The sequence below is a fragment of the Gopherus evgoodei genome, chromosome 1 (genome assembly GCF_007399415.2).
Source record: "Gopherus evgoodei ecotype Sinaloan lineage chromosome 1, rGopEvg1_v1.p, whole genome shotgun sequence".
NCBI lineage: Eukaryota > Metazoa > Chordata > Testudines > Testudinidae > Gopherus > Gopherus evgoodei.
The window spans coordinates 276601737-276623956 of record NC_044322.1 but is presented as its reverse complement, the minus strand read 5'-3'; the positions used below and the strand labels follow the sequence as shown (position 1 = coordinate 276623956).

Sequence of the window (22220 nt, the reverse complement as noted above, 5' to 3'; positions counted from 1 at the left end):
GCACCTCAGAAACAAAAATTAGGGATGTTCTGTGCTCCCACATTTGCCATGTATTGACCTTATGGATGATATGACCACTTATTAAATGGGAGCGGGAGGTTAGGGGCAGAGAACTATGGATTTAGATATCTATATTGAGAAATAAATTGTGTTTGCATACAACTTGTCCCTTGCCATGTTTTGACCATTATTATTCAAAACACATATTATATGATGTGAAGCTGTGAAGATACTACAATTTCTTAATAAAATAAAACCCTGTATTTTTGAATGTTTATTAGAAAAGTATATTAGACCATTGCCAGAAAGGCCAACTGTTATTAGCACATCAAAACACCAGTACCTTTACAAAACCATGAACAAAGTGTGAACAAGCACAAGCAGTGAGACAATTTCCAAGAAGGAAACTCTCTATTGTGGTGTATCCCTCTGTCTTTCCCCAAGTTCTTCTTTCCCTTTGTTACATATTTGCTGTGCAATGGTCACTGGGTGTGGGTGGCAGAGGCATCACAGGGTTGGGGCGGGAAGGGGTTCAGCATGGTGGACTGCAGGGGATATATTTGGCCTGTTCACCCGTTCATAGGGCTCACTTGCATGGCCCACCAAGCCATGGAATTGTCCAAACTGGTCCTTGTCTGTGGCACATTGTATCACGGAGGGGACTCAGGCTGTGGGGCCGGCACTGCGGGGGCCTGTAGACTGCAGTCTTGTAGCCATTAGTGAAAGCAGCTGCTCAAACAGTTCTTTCTGCTGTGATCTACCTTCCTCCCTTAATTGCTATTCTTCTCCCAGGAACTGCAAAGCAAGTGTCTTCTCCCACACTGAAATCCTGTCCTCAAGCTTTGCATCTAGCCAGAGCCTTTCCACTTCCCTCTCTCCTTGATATTGGACCTGCTTGTTGGCTCTGTCCAGAATGTCAACCATAAGTTCATCTGAAAAACACTTCCTTTGGAAGGGACCATGACAGTGTCAAGATGACCCATGCTTCTACTGGAATGTGGTCAAGATGTCCAATCTCCTGAGGTCAGAGGGACTGGAAATGGACAAGATGTTACCCAAAATTGTGCCAGCTAATAAGCTTAGGGAGGACTAATGACCCACCAGAGTTTGGCAGAAAGCAGCACGTTTATTATACTGATAGCTAAGCTCAAAGGAAGATGTGAGGGTGGCAGGTTTTCACACTCGCATACTCACACTCCCAGGACAGGTACAGCACTGGAGATGTCAGGATCCTTCAAGGTAAAGTGTCCCACAGCACAGCAATGGACAGTGCGATGAAGATAAGTCTTCCCGAGGCACGATGGAATTCAGTGTGGCGAACCACTGGCCAGGTGATCCGGGAGAAGGGCCTTCATGGGAGGTACAAGCTTGTGAGTGCACTCCTGAGCACATGGCCCTTTCCCCTTTTAAGGACCTGCTCCTCATGGCCTGTGACTAGAGATGACTTGGCCGTGTCTGGTTGGTCACACTCCACCTTGGACAGTTTCCATGCATTGGGTGTGTGAGCACTGCCTAATTAGAGTCCCAGACACCTTGTCTACCTGGGAGCTAGAGTGACCAGATGTCCCGATTTTATAGGGACAGTCCCAATTTTGGGGTCTTTTTCTTATATAGGCTCCTATTACCCCGCAGCCCCCTTCCCAATTTTTCACACTTTCTGTCTGGTCACCCTACTGGGAGCTCTTCTGATCTTCAAGCTGTTCAAGCAGACCATTCATCCCACAAGCATTCCAGGAGGGAGTGGGAGGGGGAAAGCCACATCACGGGTATTCAGAGAGGGAGAAGAGACAAAATTGGGGGGAAAGTGTAACAGACCTTTAGAGCATACAGGTTATACATAGCATACAGTTCACTGGTGCTCCTACAACACTCCACCCCTTCATCTATGATCATTACAGTAGTTGTTGTCATTGTAGGGCACAGGTGATCTGTTACAAACAAACCAAAACAATTATAACCAGGCGAATACAACTAAAACCATTACAATTGACTAAACACCATCTATAACATAAACACAAATGCAAACAATCATAATCATAATAATTGGGAATACAATAAAACCATCACCATTACAATATTTGGGTACATTGACAAACAAAACGAGGCCCAAGTTTGATGCTGCAATAGCCATCAAACAATAAAAGTCAATCCTAACCCTTAAGTACAAAACACAATTAAGATTTGTAGGAGTACCACAGTTGTCGTGCAAGGTTAAACTGATTTGGAAGATACATGTAACAGAGAACTTGGTGAAATTGCTGATACTTAAACTAACATTTAGTTGTACAGGTTATGGGAGCCCATGAGCTACCCTTCAGGGCTTGGGGAAGTAGAATCAGGGTGCATAGAGGAAAGTGGAATTAATGATACAAGAAAATGTAACTAACAATACAAATGTATGATTAACAAAACTCAACAACAAAATGATTATTAGAGAACCTAACAAAAAATAAACCTGATGCATTGGGGACCAAAGTCTTTTGGACAGAGGTGGATATGATTGATAATTTGGTTGGAAATGGGGGAATTAAAGAGAGGAAAAGTCATTTACCCTGTTTAGTGTAGTATCCTGCCTCTCTCTGGACCCAATTCTAGCACAGGACACCCACCAGAGACAGATACAGAACATGGAGCACAGAACACTAAATACAGACTTTGTCGCGACATTATAACTATAGTATTTCTGTAATGCTTCAGCTAGTACCAGCTCTCTTTATGTTCTGGTTCAGAAGCTGAAAGATAGAAGCTTAGACACAAATTAGCACAGCGATCTCACTGTGGCAAATCCTATTCGCTTGAGTTGTCCGAGGTGTACCCATTGTCCCTCCGGGTATTATCTATGCCACCCAAGGTTTTGCTAACTCTATTGCTTGCAGGAGTCAACTTGGTCTCTGACACAGTGTGTCTGGTACTTGGGACTACCCCGTCCCCTGCTGGTGCAGGCCTATAGTTTTTGCCCACCCTCCGGGCTGCCACAGGACAGTATCTGGGGTCTGGCTATCCAGGGTCTGGATTCGGGGGATCTGGATCATACCAGATATCCCTGTTCCAATCATCACATGGTCCTGCACTCCCCTGGGCTTTCACTCCCAATGGTGGCGACCTGGGCTAAATAAGCCCCCTGACCCTGTTCTCCTGGGTGGACCCCTCCAGGCCTAGAACCTTCAGGCAGGTAACTGCCTGGCTCAGAGCTACATTCTCTACTTCCGTAGTCAGAACCTGCATCTTCCTGATATCCAGTTCCTTCTTCAACTCATGAATTGTACTCCCAGGTGGAACTGCCCTTGGCATCCAGGGGTCTGTCCCTTTCTTTTGGAGCCATTTTAACAACACCCCGGAGAGCGGCGCCGCTCCCCAAGGCGGAGGGGGTGTCTTCTCGCTCAGGCTGCTTCGCCTTTTCCTTCCCCTTGCTGCATAGTGGCATACTTAGCAGCGGCATCCTTTTCTCCCTACAGTGAGTTGCTAGCCTACCACTTTTTCATGCAGGCTCTAGCTGGACCCGCTCAAGAGACTACTGGGAGGCACCACAGGACCCCTCCTCTTGGGTCAAATCCTCCACTAAGCTGCCTGCATTCTCCACCAGTAATGTTACCTGAAATTGGGCCAGCTTGTAAGCTTAGGGAGGACTATTGACCCACCCTCAGAGTTTGGCAGAAATCAGTACTTTTATTATACTGATAGCTAAGCTCAAAAGAAGGGGAGGGGTCACGCTCACACTTACATACTCATGCTCCCAGGACAGGCACAGCACTGGAGATGTCAGGATCCTTCAGGGTAAGTATCCCACAGCACAGCAATGGACAGTGCGATGAAGGTAAGTTTTCTCATGGCACGATGGAATGCAAGGCGGCAAACCACTGGCCAGGCGGTAAGGGTGAAGGGCTTTCACTGGAGATACATGTGAGTGCACTCCTGAGCACATGGCCCCTTCTCCTTTTAAGGACCTGCTCCTCATGGCCTACGACTAGAGATGACTTGTCCATGTCTGGTTGGTCACACTCCACCTCGGACAGTTTCCATGCAGCGTCCATGCATTGGGTATGTGAGTGCCGCCTAATTAAGAGTCCCAGACACCAGAGTCGTAACTAGATATTTTTGTGCCTGAGGCAAGAATATAAAATTGCACCCTTTCCCAGGGCCGGCACTTTGGTGGCGGATCCTTCAGTTCCTCTCGGAGGGAAGGGCCTGCTACCGAATTGCTGCCGAAGAATGAATGAAGTGGCGGCGGTAGAGTTGCCACCAAAGCGCCACCGATTGCAGCTTTTTGTTTTCTTCTTTTTTTTTTCACTTCCACTGCTTTCTGCGCCCCTTGGCTATGTGCGCCCAAAGCAAGTGCCTCACTCGCCTTGCCCTTGTTACGGCTCTGCCAGATACCATGTCCACCTGGGAGCTTTTCTGATCTTCCAGCTATTCAAGTAGCCCATTCATCCCACAAGCATTCTAGAAGGGAGGGGAAGGAGAAGAGCCACTTCACAGGTATTCAGAGAGGGAGACAAGACAAAAGGATGGAAAAGTGTAACAGACCTTTTGAGCATACGGATTATACAGAGCATACAGATCAGTGGTGCTCCCATGACACAAGACACTGAAGGTTAATACCTCAAGTGTCTCAGTGCTTGAGCACAGAACAATTCCTTTTGGTATTTCAAGGCATAAAAAAAAAATGGTTCTTTGTGAAACTTCAATATGTGGTTAGAGGTACTCTTCAGACAACAGAATCTCCTTGGACACAGCCAGGTTAATTGCAGTGAAAGAGGCAGACAAAAAATGGTAAGTCAAAAATCAAAACCATTTTCTCCTAAAAATTGCAAGCTAATTTGGGCTTTGGGGGAGGGTGGTTGCCATGGTGTTCTGCATAAACCTTCTCTATCAATTCCAGCATTCCACATTTTGAGGTTCCCAAGTAGCAAAGAGAGGTTTTATTCCAAACTGCTGGTGGGAAGCCAGCCATGTACGCCACAGAAGTACTCAGACTTTTGGTGAGCAAACTGCACATATATGAGTGGAGTGGGCTGGTCAGCAACTCTTACCCCGAACACAGCCCGGTGATGGTAAGAGCCATGCAGGCAGCTGTGGGGAGTTGTGGCACAGACCCTCCATTTGGCCTGGGCAAAGGACCAGGGGGGCAGGGACACTGGCTGGAGGCTACTCTCAGAAGCTCCACCCAGGGCAACTGGAGGTCAGCCGCAGCTCCCCACAGCTGCCCGTGTGCTTCTTATTATTGCCAGGCTGTGGCTCCGAGCCCCTTCCCCTGGGCTGGGGCCGGGTCAGGGTAAGAGCCACCATGCGGGCAGCTGTGGGGAGCCGGCACCGAGTCATGGATCCTCCATCTTCACCTGCCCTGGGCCAAGTGGAGGGCCCAGGGGGCGGGGACATGGGCAGGGGGCTGCTTTTGGCCACTCTACCACCCCAGGTGTGTGTGTGTGTGTGTGTGCAGTGTTCCGTGTGGCTCCACAACTGCCCTTCCCTTCTGGGCTCCACTAGCTGCTGACTTGACCAGGGGGTGAGACCTCGGGGGGAAGAGAAGGGGAAGGGGGCAGGGCCACCCTGGCAAAAAGTGGATGGGCCAGGCCTATCTGCTTTCAAAAAGTGGGAGTGCCTCGGCTCCCTGGAACTCCCTGCTCCAGCGCCAATGGGGGGGAGGATCTGGGGGGTGGAAGGAACTGATCGATGGGGTCCACTGACCAGCTGATCAGCGGTTGGCTGGTGGGTGCTGAGCACACACTATTATTTTTCTGTGGGTACTTCAACCTCAGAGCACTCAAGGAGTTGGCACCTATGGAGCCTGAAGAGCTCTTCATTGTTGTCATGAACATTGCAAATACAGGAAGCACAATCCTTCAGTACTTGCAGGGCCAGTGCAAGAACTGCAATAACAGGATACATGATGATTTCTTTAGGACAGACTGCTATGAGACATAATGAAAACCATTTCAAGGTTGTTGGTGGCATTCATGTAGCAGCTGCAGATTGCTGAGTACCGCTTCTGGGCCTGAGAAATGAGCACTGATGGCTAGGATCACATCATAATGCACAGTTAGAATGACAAGTAGTGGCTGTAGAACTTGCAGATCTGAAAGGCCATATTCCTGGATCAGTCTGCCAAGCTCACCACAACCCTCCAGTGCAGGAAAACTAGAATGAGAGCTGCACTGTTAGTGGAGATACGAATTGTCATGGATGGAGGGTGAAGTTTCCCTGGGGGAGGCTCCCTCCCTATCTCCCGCCTCTTCTGCCCACAGCCCCGCCCACACTCTACCCTCGCTCCACTGCAGGCCTGCCCCGCTCTGCCTCAGGCCCATCCCCGCTAGGTCCCCTCCTCACTTGACCCTCGCCCCACTGCTGCATGCCACATCCCTTCCCCTCCTCCACTACCCACAGGGAGGCGTGAGGAGGGACACTTGACCTATTATACCTGCAGCCCATGCAAATGGTGAGCACACTCTGGAAGCTTGAACTGCAGGATTGCTACTGATCAGTGGGAAATCATTTTGGAGTTGCAAAATTCACAGGGGGAGTGGTTATCACTCGAGTATGTAAGGTAAGGTTGCTAGGTGTCTGGCTTTCGACTAGAACACCCAGTTGAAAAGGGATCCTAGTGGCTTCGGTCAGCACCACTGACTAGGCCATTAAAAGTCCAGTTGGCGTGGGGCTGGAAACATGTCCCTTGGCTCCTAGGAAAAGGAACTGCCATGGGAGCTCCAGGAACTGCCCCTACCCTGCTTTGGCCAGGAACTGCTGCCAATGGAAGCTGCAGGAGCGGCACCTGTGAGCAGAGGCAGAATGCAGAGCTGTCTGGCCGCGCCTCTGCCTAAGAGCCAAGGGTCATGTCACTGCCTCTGGGGAGCCGCCTGAGGTAAGCACTGCCTGGAGCCCGCACTCTGCATGCTCTCCCATGCCCCAACCTCCTGCCCCAGCCCTGAGCCCCCTCCTGCACCCAAACTCCCTTCCAGAGCCCGCAGCCTGAACCGCCTCCCATGCTCCAACCCCCAGTCCTGAGCCTCCTCCCATACCCAAACTCCCTCCCAAAGCCTGCACCTCGAACCCCCTCCTGTGCCCCAATTCCCTGCCCTAGCCCAGATCCCCCTCCTACATGCTGAACCCCTCATTTCTGTCTCCACTCTAGATCTATAACCCCCACCCTCAGGCCAGAGGATGTACCCCAACCCCCTGCCTTATCCTGGAGCCCCCTCTCATATGCCAAACCCCTCTGCCCCACCCCCCAGATTGAAGGCCCCTCCTGTACCCCAAACCCCTTATCCTTGGCCCCGTCCCTGCACTCCCAGCCAACGCCCTCACCCCCTCCCGCACCTCAACCCCTTGGTCCAGCCTGGTGAAAATACGTGAGTGAGTGAGAGTGGGAGAGAGCAAGCAACAGATGGAGGGGGGATGGAGTGAGTGAGAGTGGAGCCTTGGAGAAGGGGTGAGGCAGTGGGTGGGGCTCATAAAAGGGTGAGAAAGGGATGGGGCAAGGGTGTTCAGATTTGTGGTGGGGTGATCCTGTTGGGATCCGGGAATTGAGTGGGCGGAAAGGACCTCCCCCAGCCTAAGAGGAGGATTCACAAGGTCTAAGATCTCAATTAAGTACGAAGGACAACTAAAGATATAACAGGAATGGGAGTGAAGTCACAGGGCTAAACGAAGGGAACCTGATGGGACACCGAGCAAAGAACACCAGACAGCACCCACTGCTCCTTGAAAGTGTCAAGGGAGCCAGTGGACACCGTCCAGAGGAACTCGGCCCGGATGCGTGAGCGGATGGAGGATCGGAAATAGGCCCAACAGTCGCAGGAAACCCCGTTGGCCAACATTCTCTCCCTGGTTTTGTAGATGGCCATTTTGACCAGTGCTAGGAGAAGGTTGACAAGGTGGGGCCATGGATAGGGAGTGCATAGGTAAGGAGGTGAGGGGAAAAGTGCAGCCAAAAATGTAACAGGATATCTAAGAGGAGCCAGAATAGGGACTGTAACCAGGTGCACCAGGGTCACCCTCACGCTGCAAAAGGGGCAGGTGTCTGGGACATGGGTGAACCATGCCAAGAACACGCCCATGCTCACGGCTCTGTGAAGGAGCCACCAACTAATATCCCCGGAGGGCTTTGGGACCAGGGTGGAATATACTGGCCCACCTGGGTTTCTCACTCTCCAGCAGTGGTAGGAGGTCTCACCACTTCTGTCATAAACAGATGGTTAAGGATTAATGTCTCTTTTACCTAAAAAGGGTTAACTAGCAGTAAACCTGGAACACCTGACCAGAGGACCAATCAGGAGACAAGATACATTCAAATCTCTGTGGAGGGAATCCTTTGTTTGTGCTTCTTTGTTTTTTTTCTGTGTGTTCTCTCTGGGTTCTGAGAGGGGCCAGACATGTAAGCAGATTCCTCCAATCTTTCTGAAAAAATCTCTTCTGTTCAAATTAGTAAGTACCAGTTAGAAAGGTAGTTTAGTCTTTTTTGTTTGTTTTCTTTATTTGCAAATGTGGATTTTGCTGGAAGGATTGTATTTGAGCTGTGGGGAGGACTCTCCCTAGTGTCTATAAGCTGAAAGACCCTGTAACATTTTCCAACTTGATTTTACAGAGACAATTTTTACTTTTTCTTTCTTTGATCAAAAGCTTTTCTTTTTAAAAGACCTGATTGATTTTTTCCCCCTTGTTAAGGCTCAAGGGAATTGAGTCTAAACTCACCAGGGAGTGGTGGGGGGAAAGGAGGAGGGGGAAGGCAAATTTCCCTTTGTTTTAGATTCATGGAGCTTGAATCTGTCTCTCTCTCCAGGATAGCCCAGGGAGGGAAATCCTGGGAGAGGACACAGTGGGGCAAGGGTTTATTTTCCCTTGTGTTAAGATTCAAGGAATTTGGATCTTGTTTCACCAGTGAGTTGGTGAAGCCTCTCCGGAGGACCCAGGGAGGGAAAGTCTAAGAGGGGGAAGGGGGGGGATAGTCAGTTCCTCCTTGTTTTAAGATCCAGGGGGTCTGGGTCTTGGGGTCCCCTGGGAAGGTTTTGGGGGGACCAGAGTGTACCAGGCACTGCAAGTCCAGGTTGGTGGCAGCCCTATCAGATCTAAGCTAGTAATTAAGCTTAGAGGAATTCATTCTGGTACCCCATCTTTTGAACGCTAAGGTTCAGAGTGGGGGTTCATACCATGACAACTTCATGTTGAGGCAGGACGTGAAGGGTGTGGAGCACAAGCGTCTACAGCTGTCTCCTTGGCGTGGTCCAGATGTACGGCACACACATCCCTATTTTGGCAGCAACCCATCTCGCCACAGAGTACAGCAATAAAAAGGGATACTTTTTATGGCTATGCAAATGTTGGTGAATCACTGGGGATATTTCATTGACATCAGTGTGAGTTGGTCAGGGAAGATGCATGATGCTCACATCTTCAGGAAAGCAGGACAGTTCAGAAAGCTAAACGCTGAAACATTCTTTCCTGACAGGCAGATTATCACTGGTAACATTGCTCTGCCAGTAGCGATCCTGGATGCCTCAGCATACCCCTTGCTCCCCTGCCTCATGAAGCCATACACCGGGCATCTCACCAGCACCAAGGAAAGATTCAACTACCAGCTCAGCAGATGCAGAATGACAGGCGAACATGCTTTTGGAAGTCCGAAAGGATGCTGGCTGTGTTTACACAGAAGAGTAGAATGCAGTGAGAAAAATATCAGTGATTATAACTGCCTGTTGTGTCCTTCATGATATCTATGAGGCAGAGGGGAAGGGTTGCCTCCAGGGCGGAGGTGAAGAGGCTGTCTGCTGTCTTGGAACAGCCAGACACAAGGGCCATTACAAGAGCTCACCATGGAGCTATGCCTATGCGGATGAGGGAGACCTTGAAAGAGCACTTTAATGGTCAGCCACATTAATATGCTATTGCAGAGTGCATTTAAGCTAGCCCTGAGGTTTTGGGGACTGTTAGGAATTCTATAGTGCTTGGTGTTCGTTTATGAATATTACACTGTCTTTTAATGAACCTATAGATTCTATGATGCTTGCTGTACATTAATAATTATTATGCTGCATGTTGCACTGAACCTGTGAGTTCTGTGGTCCTGTAAGATTACACATAATAGGTGCATGGAGTAGTGCTAAGCATTCTGCAGCATATGAAGTGACGTAATAAAGTTGAATTGCCGCCGAAGAGCAAAGCGGCGCTGCCATGGCTTTTTTTTTTTTCCGCTTGGGGCGGCAGAAAACCTGGAGCTGGCCCTGACTCCAGCGACTGCAGAGGGTGGCAAGGCTGTGGTTGTTGGGTCTGTAGGTCAACAAGAATCTGCAGCATTTGTGTTCGCTGTCTGAGAAGTTCCATTATGTCCTGACTACTCCACTCAGCTTGAGTCGGAGGCCTAGAGGATGATGGGGACTGAGGACTGCCCAACACGGGTCTAGTCTCTGCTCCAGATTTACTCCAGTGCTGTGGCTGAGAAAGACTCTTCTTAGCCTTTTTGGCATGCCCTGTGGATGGGGAGCAGTGCTGACTAGTAGATGGTGCCTGGGGGTCACTATGCACCAACATAGCAGTGCCCGGTGCCAACTCAGAGCGGCATGCCGGAGTCGGGGTCAACGCTGAATAGTCTGGAGCCTAATGACTCTCTCTCTCTTGGTCCAAGGCTTAAACAACTTGCAAAACTTACAGTGATCGCTGAGATGAGTTTCACCCAAACAGTGTAAACAGTCCATGTGCGGATCACTCACTGGCATCGGGCTACTACAAGTGTTGTACGACTTAAAACCCAGGGTGCAGGGCATGCCTCGGCCTGGGCACACCAGCTAAACTAAACCAAAACTAATTGAGTACTAACTACAGGTCACATACACTGAACAAACAAGAGTTCTGAGGACAAGCTACAGCAAAGCTGGAGCAAAGCAGTTGCGAAGCACCTTCACTGGTGGCAAGAAGGAACTGAAGGTGGGGGGAGCATGGAGTGCCCCTTATACTGTGCCGTGGAGGCCCCACTCCAGGGGTCATTAGGGGCATTCCCCTATGGGTACTGCTAGGGGAAAAACTTCTGACATCTGTGCACGTGGTGAGCACACATACCTACTATGGAATACACATGAGCAATCACTTGAAAAAGAACCACCACTTGGCATAGGGGGATTCATCCACTATTACATACTATATTTGCTGTCTTCACTCCTCCAATTCATGCAAGCAGCTTATGTGATCTCCTTAAGAAATCTTTCTAATGATGTCAAGCATCTGCTGACATATGTCTCATGCCATGGCTTTTCATTCTCTTGCCAGGTAATAGTTGCATTAATGCACATTCAATACAAGGCATTGCTTTGAGTTGAATCTTTGTCTCACCACATGTTCCAATGAGGGTCTCAGACAGATATCTGGAACATGGACAGCTGGGACTGGTTTACTTTCATGAGTTGCTGGTTTCATATTATTTCTGCCCAAGATCCCCAGATGTGATAGACAGGGTCTCCTACAATACACTGTGAAACCAGCCATAGAGCATCACAGTTTTTTTTTTAAATAATGGAGATATACCCATCTCCTAGAACTGGAAAGGACCTTGAAAGGTCATTGAGTCCAGCCCCCTGCCTTCACTAGCAGGACTAAGTACTGATTTTGCCATAGATCCCTCAGTGGCTCCCTCAAGGATTGAACTCCCAATCCTAGGTTTAGGGGACCAATGCTCAAACCACTGAGCTATCCCTCTCCCCAAATAATACATTATTTTATGTCATTATTTCTGGTTTTCAGAGGGTAAGTATATACATTCACCTGAAGTCTGTAAGGGTACCAGGAAATGCTGGGCAATTTAAATTGTGCTAACAAAGTTTTGTGGTCTAAATTAAGAATATTACAATAGCTGCATTGGACAAAAGCAGGGTGGATAAAAATTGATTTATTTTTAAATGCAATATTGGTTTTAATTTAAATCAGAATTTTTTAAATTTTGTTATTTAAATTATAGTAAGGTTTTCTTTTTAAAAATCAACCTGTTTAAAATGAGCAAAAACAAGGAGAAAAGGGATGAGCTCTACTAGTTGCACAAGTTTGATAGGCAGCCTAAGTATCTTAGGAGACTATGCTTATGTCTACACTACGAAATTAGCTCATATTTATAGAAGTTGATTTTTTAGAAATCAATTTTATACAGTCAATTGTGTGTGTCCCCACTTAAGACCATTAAGACCATTAACTTGGCGGAGTGCGTCCACAGTACCGAGGCTAGTGTCGACTTCCAGAGCGTTGCACTGTGGTAGCTATCCCACAATACCTGCATTCTCTGCCGCCCATTGGATTTCTGGGTTGAGATCTCAATGCCTGGTGGGTTAAAAACATTGTCACGAATGGTTCCGGGTACATGCTGTCAGTGCTTCTCCCCCCCCCCCCCCCATGAAAGCAACAGCAAACAATCATTTCTCGCCTTTTTTCCTGGGTTACCTGTGCAGACGCCATACAACGGCAAGCATGGAGCCCGCTCAGCTCACTGTCATCATACGTCTGGGTGTTGGCAGACATGGGATTGCATTGCTACACAGCAGCAGCTCATTGCCTTTTGGCAGCTGACGGTGCATTACGATTGGTAGCCATCGTTGTTGTCTCCTGGGTGCTCTTTTAGCCGACTTCGGTGAGGTCAGACGGGGTGCCTGGGCAGACATGAGTGCTCCGGGAAGATCTTTGTGAGGTCTGTCAGGGGCACCTGGACGTAAATGGGAGTGACTCCAGGTCATTCTCTTTTTAAGTTTCGTCTCCTGGACAGAAGCGCCGCCAGCTTTTTTGGTGCTCTAAGTGGTGGGAGGTCCCGCCCCCAAAATGGCACCCCCGACAGAGGCGGCGGACGGTCTCGCCCCTGAAATGCCGCCGATGACCAGATGGCTGCTGTCCCCCAAATGTTAGTGCCCTAGGCGACCGCCTAGGTCACCTAATGGGTTGCACCGGCCCTACTCCTGGAGATTGAGTCATGCCTGCAGTCGTACTGCACCATCTTCTGATGAGCAGCCAGGAGACGATGATGGCTAGCAGTCATACTGCACCGTCTGCTGCCAGCCTAAGATGTATAAGAGAGATGGAGCGGATCAAAACAAGAAAGAGACCAGATTTGTTTTGTATTCATTTGTATTCATTTGCTCCCCCCCCCCACTCCCCCATGAAATTGACAGTCAACAATCATTTCAGGGAGGTCTGTCAGGAGCACCTTGAAAAGTTTAATGGAGATTCAGTCCTATCTGAAATAGTGGGGAGAGGGATAGCTCAGTGGTTTGAGCATTGGCCTGCTAAACCCAGGGTTTTGCGCTCAATCCTTGAGGGGGCCATTCTGTGGGACAGTTGTTTGTGTTTCTCCTTGATGCAAACCCACCCTCTTTGCTGATTTTAATTCCCTGCAAGCCATGTCATCAGTCACCCCTCCCTCCATCAGAGCAAAGCAGGCAATCATTTTGTGCCTTTTTTCAGTGAAGATGCCATAGCACTGCAGGCATGGAGCCCGCTCAGATCACCGCAGCAATTATAAACACTGTAAACAGCACACACACTATCCTGCAGTATATGCAGAACCAGAACCTGCAAAATCAAAACCAAGCGAGGAGGCGACGGCAGCGTGGTGATGAGAGTGATGAGGACATGGACACAGACCTCTCTCAAAGTACGGGCCCCAGCAATTTGGACATCATGGTGTTAATGGGGCAGGTTCATGCTATGGAACACCGATTCTGGGCCCGGGAAAGAAGCACAGACTGGTGGGTCCACATAGTGTTACCGGTGTGAGATGATTCCCAGTGGCTGTGAAACTTTTGCATATGTAAGGGCACTTTCATGGAACTTTGTGACTTGCTTTCCCCTGCCCTGAAGAGCTAGAATACCAAGCTGAAAGCAGCCCTCACAGTTCACAAGAGAGTGACGGTAGCCCTGTGGAAGCTTGCAACACCAGAAAGCTACTGGTCAGTCAGGCATCAATTTGGAGTGGGTAAATCTACTGTGGGGGCTGCTGTGATCCAAATAGCCAAGGCAATCAAAGAGATGCTGATATCAAGAGTAGTGATTCTGGGAAATGTGCAGGTCATAGTGAATGGATTTGCTGCAATGGGATTCCCTAAACTGTGGTGGGGCGATAGACGGAATCCATATACCTATCTTGGCACTGGAGCACCAAGGCAGTGAGTACATAAACTGAAAGGGATACTTTTTAAATGGTGCTGCAAGCACAGGTGGCTCACAAACTGTCACAGAGTCCCCGGGTGATGCTCTGGAACTGTTCCCTACGAAGCCAGTCAGGACTCTGGTGAAGTCTCCTCTCTGTGAGCAGACTGTCTTCAGGGCAAGAAGCTGTCATAAACAGATAGCTAAGGGTTAATGTCTCTTTCACCTGAACCACCTGACCAGAGAACCAATCAGGAAACCGGATTTTTTCAACTTTGGGTGGAGGGAATTGTGTGTCTGAGTCTTTTGTCTGTCTGCCTGCTGTCTCTGAGCTTTGGAGAAGTAGTTCTCTTTTCTAGTCTTCTGTTTCTAAGTGTAAGGACAAAGAGATCAGATAGTAAGTTCTATGGTTTCTTTTCTTTGGTATTTGCATGAATATAAGTGCTGGAGTGCTTTGATTTGTATTCTTTTTGAATAAGGCTGTTTATTCAATATTCTTTTAAGCAATTGACCCTGTGTTGTATCATCTTAATACAGAGAGAACATTTGTATTTTTTCTTTCTTTTTTATATAAAGCTTTCTTTTAAGACCTGTTGGAGTTTTTCTTTACTTCAGGGAAATTGAGTCTGTACTCACCAGGGAATTGGTGGGAGGAAGAAATCAGGGGAGGTCTGTGTGTGTTGAATTGGCTAGCCTGATTTTGCATTCCCTCTGGGGAATAGGAAAGTCCTTTTTGTTCCCAGGACTGGGGAACGGAGAGGGGGAATCACTCTGTGTAGTTTCACAGAGCTTGTGTCTGTGTATCTCTCCAGGAGCACCTGGAGGGGGGAAGGGAAAAAGGATTATTTCCCTTTGTTGTGAGACTCAAGGGATTTGGGTCTTGGGGTCCCCAGGGAAGGTTTTTCAGGGGGACCAGAGTGCCCCAAAACACTCTAATTTTTTGGGTGGTGGCAGCAAGTACCAGGTCCAAGCTGGTAACTAAGCTTGGAGGCTTTCATGCTAACCCCCATATTTTGGACGCTAAGGTCCAAATCTGGGAATAAGGTTATGATAGAAGCTCACATGGCTCCCAACTTGCTGGGTCTGACCTTGGAGCATTCAGCATCCTCTACCCCTCTGTGTGCTTCCCACAGCGATTCCGCCCAGGCAGGATCCTGGGGAAGCCAGAGGGTCCTGCAACCCCACTTTGCAGTCAGACAAGACTTTTAGGCACCTTACTGTTTTACTAACAGAGGTTTATTAGATAACAGGAATACAGACTAAAACAGAGCTTGTAGGTACAGAGAACAGGACCCTTCAGCCGGGTCCATTTTGGGAGGGCAGCGAGACAGACAATCCCGTCAGCACTCACTCCCCGTCCCTAGCAAGCTCCAAACTGAAATTCTTTAGCCCCTCCTCTCTGGCCTTTGTCTTTTTCCCGGGCCAGGTCACCTGATCTCTTTGTTCTTGAACATCTTTAGCTATTCCCTTGCAGGGTGGAAGGGCCCCGGCCATTAGTTGCCAGGAGACAGTGTCGGCCATTTATGCACACTGGCCTTTATCCCACCACCTAGAGACTTAAGAAATGCATAGGGGACACTGAGGCACCCCTACAGTATTCAGAGGAAACATTAAGAACAGTCCCACTTCTTCACACAAGGGATGTTTCACTAACATCAATGTGGGATGACCAGGAAAGATACATGACGCTCGCATCTTCAGGAACTCTGGTCTGTTTCAAAAGCTGCAGCAAGGGACTTTCTTCCCAGACCAGAAAATAACTGTTGGGGATGTTGAAATGCCTATAGTTATCCTTAGGGACCCAGCCTAGCTCTTAATGCCATGGCTCATGAAGGTGTACATAGGCAGCCTGGATAGTAGTCAGGAGCTGTTCAACTATAGGCTAAGCAAGTGCAGAATGGTGGTAGAATGTGCTTTTGGATGTTTGAAAGTGCGCTGGCACAGTTTACTGACTCAGATAGACCTCAGTGAAATCAATATTTCCATTGTTATTACTGCTTGCTGTGTGCTCCACAATATCTGTGAGAGTAAGGGGGAGACTTTTATGGTGGGTTAGGAGGTTGAGGCAAATTGCCTCGCTGCTGATTACACACAGCCAGACACCAGGGCAGTTAGCAGAGTACAGGAGGGTGCAGTGCACATCAGAGAAGCTTTGAAAACCAGTTTCATGACTGGCCAGGCTATGGTGTGAAAGTTCTGTTTGTTTCTCCTTGAGGAACCCCCCTCCCCACTTGGTTCACTCTACTTCCCTGTAAGCTAATCATCCTCCCCTCCCCCTTTTGATCACCACTTGCAGAGACAATAAAGTCATTGTTGCTTCACATTCATGCATTTTTTATTAATTCATCACACAAATAGGGGGATAACTGCCAAGGTAGCCCGGCAGGGGTGGGGGATGAGGAAAGCACCGGGTGGGGTGGGGGAGGAGGGAAGGACAAGGCCACACTGCACTTTTAAAACTTATTGAATGCCAGCTTTCTATTGCTTGGGCAGTCCTCTGAGGTGGAGTGGTTGGTTGCTGGAGCCCTCCCCCCACCTGCGTTCTTGGGCGTCTGGGTGAGGAGAGTGGTTGGTTACACAGGAGCTATATATATATAGCAATTTTTTTCTCAGGGCTTGTCTACATCACAAAGTTGCAGCGCTGGTGAGGGGGTTACAGCGCTGCAACTTAGGAGGTGTACACATCTGCAGGGCATCACCAGCGCTGCAACTCCCTGTTTGCAGTGCTGGCCGTACTCCCGTTTTGTCTCGGGTGTAGAGGATCCAGCGCTGGTGATCCAGCGCTGGTAATCAAGTGTAGACACTTACCAGTGCTTTTCTTGACCTCCGTGGAATAAACAGGTATCCCAGCATACCTGAGGAAGCCTCTGGTAATCAAGCAGGTCTCCTTCCCCGGTTTGCTCTTGTGTTCCCCGAACCCCCGAGCAAGTAGGTCTCCTTCCCTGCGGTTTGCTCTCGCGTTCCCCGAAACCCCGTGCAAGCAGGTCTCCTTCCCTGCGGTTTGCAGGGGGGTTCGGGGAACGCGAGAGCAAACCGCGGCGAAGCTGGTCTCCTTCCCCGGTTTGCTCTCGCGTTCCCCGAACCCCCGTGCAAGCAGGTCTCCTTCCCTGCGGTTTGCAGGGGGGTTCGGGGAACGCGAGAGCAAACCGCGGCGAAGCTGGTCTCCTTCCCCGGTTTGCTCTCGTGTTCCCCGAACCCCCCTTGAAGCCGCCCAACAGCGCTACAGTGTGGCCACATCTAACACCACTTGCAGCGCTGGTTGCTGTAAGTGTGGCCACTCTGCAGCGCTGGCCCTATACAGTTGTACTAATACAGCTGTAACAACCAGCGCTGCAAAATTGTAGATGTAGACATACCCTCAGTTTAGAATTCCTTTTGTTCTGATCCTAGTGCGCATATATTTCAATAGGCTTTTATTGTATTGTTACCCCTTTTGAACTAACTAGCTAGCCAAATTTGGCATATGGTGGGTTGTTCCAGCTGTGAAGCGAGATTGATGATATAGCCATTGTCTTTGATGCAATCTTCTTTATTTGCAAAATTATACATAAAGTCCTGTTTCCCCAATCACAGGAGGAAATCAAATCACAAGAGAGAGTTTGCTGACTTTTCCAAACCTGACTTTTCAGCCAGCACTCTGCTTAAACAGCTTTCTCTCTTAGCTTTGTCTCAGGGCCACATTACCAACATTTCTATCTAACAGCAATCCTAACTGCCTTTCTGGCTGCTTCTCACTCTGTGTCCTGAATGCATCTCACTTCCCTGCTCCCCCCAAACACAGATACACAGTTATCCAAACAAAGCTCAGCTGAAGTCTTCTGCCATCATGATTAAAAATCCTGGGTGGACTGGGTGATAGTGGTGAGCTGCTTAACTATCTCTCACCACTATCTGAAAAGAAGAGTGGTAACTCACATCCATAACAAGGTTAAACACAACCTACAACAACTCATCTCTCCTAAGCTTTGTCCATCCTTCCAATGGGGCTGAAAATGAAGACACAACAATGAATCCCAACCAGAAAAAAATGAACTAATTCAACAAATTATATTGATTATGTACTATTAACTATTTAGAGTGTCAGGATGTTTTCACGAAAACAACAAGGAGTCCGGTGGCACCTTAAAGACTAACAGATTTAAGACTTCATATAACTAACCCAAATTAATTTTTTTCTCAACCACATCTTTTTGGATTTTTTTTTTCTTTCAATCAATGTAAAGAGGCCTTTTTTCAGTGAGGCTCTGAGGAACCCTATTGTTTCTGTGGAATTTGCTGAGTGATATATACATACTGTGCCCATTTTGTTCTAATTGAGAATTCATTTATGTTACAGTAGTATTACATAATAACAAGTGAAGAGACACAATTTTGAGTCTATAACATTATACAGTACAATAAAACAAATACATTCTTAAATTCACTCTATTGTTGCCCTAATTAGACTGTATACATAAAGAAAATATGTATATGTTTTACAAGCAAAGCTAGTTTGCTCCTATATTGACCTATGAATCAGTCACACTTTTTGTTGCTCGTCTGTTATCACAAATTTAAAGAAAATATTTTCATTTATTTTGAGATTAAGTTAAAGTTGAGAGTATTAATCTTCTATAAAATGTTACAAAATATTAAGAATATATATTTTCTTCATCAATTTTATTGTCTATGGCCTTAATATTTTAAACAGCCTTGCAGTGCCTAGTAAAAAGCAACTATGATCATGTATTAATCATAAAAAAATGAAGAAACTTTTTAGTTGTTAAAAGATTAGTTAGTGAACATGAGAATACTATATGGGAAAGATGACATTTTTTCGACTAAACAATATGTTGACCAAATGTATGAAAATTGCACAAAGTATGAAAAATGAACATGCTTATGGCACCAAATTAAATTCTGTTTTGGAAGAGACAGAAAAAAAAACACAACAGTCTCACTAGTTCTACTCCTGATCTGAAAGTGATTCTTTCTCCTTTGGCCTTGAATTAAAAACTCCCTTCTCTATTTCAGTTTCCTCTCTGGCTACGTCTACACTACAGCATAAAATCGAAATTACTAAAACCGGTTTTATAAAACCGATATTATAAAATCGATTTTATGCATCCACACTAGGGCACATTAATTCGGTGGTGTGCGTCCATGGTCCTAGGCTACCATCGATTTCCAGAGCGGTGCACTCTGGGTAGCTAAATTAAAGGAATGAGACCAATAACTTCAATTTCCGTCCACACTAACCCTAAATCGATATAGTAATATCGATTTTAGGGTTACTCCTCTCATTGGGGAGGAGTTCAGAAATCGATTTTAAGAGCCCTTAAAATCGATTTAAAGTGCCTTGTAGTGTGGATGGGTACAAAGTTAAATTGATTTAACGCTGTTTAAATCGATTTAACTGTGTAGTGTGGACCAGGCCTCTGTTAGATGGGACAGTCCTGTTTGTCTACTGATCTCACAAGCCATTTTGCCAAAATAAATATGTAAAAGTTTGCAACCATCTAAAAAGTACTTTATATGTGTGAAATGTTGTTAATATGGTTATGCACTATCATACTTCTATGCATTATATGAATCTAAGGTGACCGACCTGATATGTACCTAACAGTGAAATATTATCTCTGTCCAGCTTACCTATGTACAGATGTTTAGATTGAAAGTTTGTGTGTTGAGCCAGGGAAGGAATTGTGAATAATGGTCTAATTTAAATGTTGCTGATACCCAGGGATTACAAAATAAACTCTCCTGTTTCACTTGGTAAGTGTTCAGTCAAGAGCTAACTCTGGAACTATCCTTTTGATTATTAAGTATTATTATTATTAATTCTAGTAACATGAGTCTTGAGCCAACATGCAGCGACTTCCTCCTTCGCTCCTCCTCTCACCTCTCCCCCCTTACTCCCGCAGCACTGACACCTGCCATTTCTTCAATGCACCTAGCACGTTCTCTGGGTTTGGTTCCTGTGAAATCAAAAACTTGTTTGTCCATGCATCTGAAGAAAAGGTATTTTATTCATGAAAACTTATGCCCAAATAAATCGGTTAGTCTTTTAGATGCCACCGGACTCGTTTTTTTGGATACAGGCTAACACAGCTACCCCTCTGATATTTTGTCTGTGATAGAAAATGATAATCTGAATGACGGTAAAAATATTGGTGTTCTGTTGTCCTGTCAATAAGTACAGACACTCAACCTTTACTACTGTATTATATTTGTTTCAGGTTTCAGAGCAGCAGCCCTGTTAGCCTGTATCCACAAAAAGGAGTTGTTTCAGCTCATCAGTTAAAAACAAACACACAAAAAAACCTGGGAGACAGCTGCAAACCATTGAAAGACTTGCCAGAAAGCGACAGGAGTGGAGGCAGCCTAATCTCTCGCGTCTCCTGCTTTACGGGGAGAGATGTTCAAGGCTCAGAAACAAATTTGTGGTTTCTCAAGCGATCGCGTTTGCAGCGATTCACAGCCATACTCATAATGTCACAAATAAACAACCAAAGCAGAAACGTCAATCAGAGTGAAATGAAGGCAGAAGAGCCGCACCACGCCCCGTGGCCTCTCTGCTGCATCGTCTGGCTCGCAGAGCAGCCCCCCACCCGCCTCACGCTCTTACTCAAACTGTAGAAAATGGCGACGAACGGTGGAGACGGGCCAAGGAGAGAAGTGATGTGTCAGGAAATCTGATTGGTCACATTTTGCCGCAGCCCCCAAATCCTTGAAACTCATCAGAGAGGCGCATTTCCAACCCCAAAACAGCCGCAGACGCACCAGAAGGGCAGCGAGACGAGCCACAACGGACTTCGAAAGCGGCTGCTGTTTTAAGCAAGGGACACGGGAGACTCCACTACAATCCCCGGAGGTAGGGCTTGATAATGAGTCTCCGCATCCCATCTGTGTGCGCGGCGCGGTTATAGGAATCCGGGGACAGGGGGCTCCGTCTTTATTTTCCTAGAAAGCCTTGGGGAGTGTAACTCCCGCAGGGAACAGACACCTGGGGTGGGGGTGGGGGAGGGGGAGGGGGGAGAGAGGCGGGTTAAGCCCCCCCCTTTCTTTTCAGTTCTCAATCAGGTCGCCACGCAGACAATATACCAAGACTTCATGTCTCGTCTTGGGAGTGGGTCAGTTGTGTGTGATTTGATTTCGCCATGTCTGGTCGCGGTAAGGGTGGCAAAGGTTTGGGGAAGGGGGGTGCCAAGCGCCATCGTAAAGTGCTTCGGGATAACATCCAAGGTATTACCAAGCCAGCGATTCGTCGCTTGGCTCGACGCGGGGGAGTGAAGCGTATTTCGGGGTTGATCTACGAAGAGACCCGGGGAGTGCTGAAGGTGTTCTTGGAGAACGTGATCCGCGATGCTGTCACTTACACTGAACATGCCAAGCGAAAGACTGTAACGGCTATGGATGTGGTTTATGCCCTGAAGCGCCAGGGTCGTACTCTCTATGGTTTTGGCGGCTAAGCGGGTCATTAAAGTCAACAGGATAACCCAAAGGCTCTTTTAAGAGCCACCCACACTTTCATAATAAGAGCTGTGATTCTAGTATTCTAATGCTGTGATGTGAAAACTTAGTATAGAAAACTACACTTACAGATTTACACTAAATACGTTTGGATGTAAGCGACAATTAGTGCTTTGGTTAAAGTATCAGGTGTTTTTCAGCAGTAAAATTAGTGGTGGCTTCCTTGAATGATAGTATTTGTTAGAGGGGAAAAAAATGATAAAACTTTGTGAAAATCAGTGGCTACCTTTCGATCGTAGGTATTAATTTCTGCATTAAGCGAGCATTTACTTGGAGCTAGTATACCTAGAGACAGCTTTTGTAACCTTCAGATACAGCGTATTTGTCTTATCTCCCCTGGCGATGCGTCTCTGGCAGCGTGCTAAAAAATGCCCATTTACAAAAGAGTTCATTCATTTGGCCTTAGAAAATATACCATTTTCTTAAGCTCTTTTCAGACCTATTTACTTTTTATGAGAGCTATATGTATTCTTAATCGATTTTCTTTATTAAGTTGCAGAAAAGTAACAATGTAGCGGGTTATTGGGCTTAAAAACCCAAATTTCGCCAATATTGTCCTTTGCAGTGTTAAACATGTTGACAAGATTTTGTAAAAAAAATATTTG

At 47.2% G+C, this 22220-nt stretch overlaps 1 protein-coding gene and 1 long non-coding RNA gene across 2 annotated transcripts; both read left to right on the top strand.

The window, feature by feature from the left end:
* Positions 1–405: 405 nt before the first annotated feature.
* LOC115644274 lies at positions 406–21800 on the top strand. Its single transcript, XR_003998467.1, has 3 exons — positions 406–419; positions 8434–8437; positions 21637–21800. It is a non-coding gene; the product is annotated as an uncharacterized LOC115644274 (long non-coding RNA).
* LOC115644267 (histone H4) lies at positions 21140–21800 on the top strand. The gene has a single exon (XM_030548384.1). It carries the CDS (start codon positions 21243–21245, stop codon positions 21552–21554), a length of 312 nt encoding a protein of 103 aa, XP_030404244.1. The 5' UTR covers positions 21140–21242; the 3' UTR covers positions 21555–21800.
* Positions 21801–22220: the final 420 nt, after the last annotated feature.

Bases quoted from the DNA above. Each gene is read 5' to 3' on its own strand.
- LOC115644267 (XM_030548384.1), top strand. From the start codon at position 21,243: ATGTCTGGTCGCGGTAAGGGTGGCAAAGGTTTGGGGAAGGGGGGTGCC.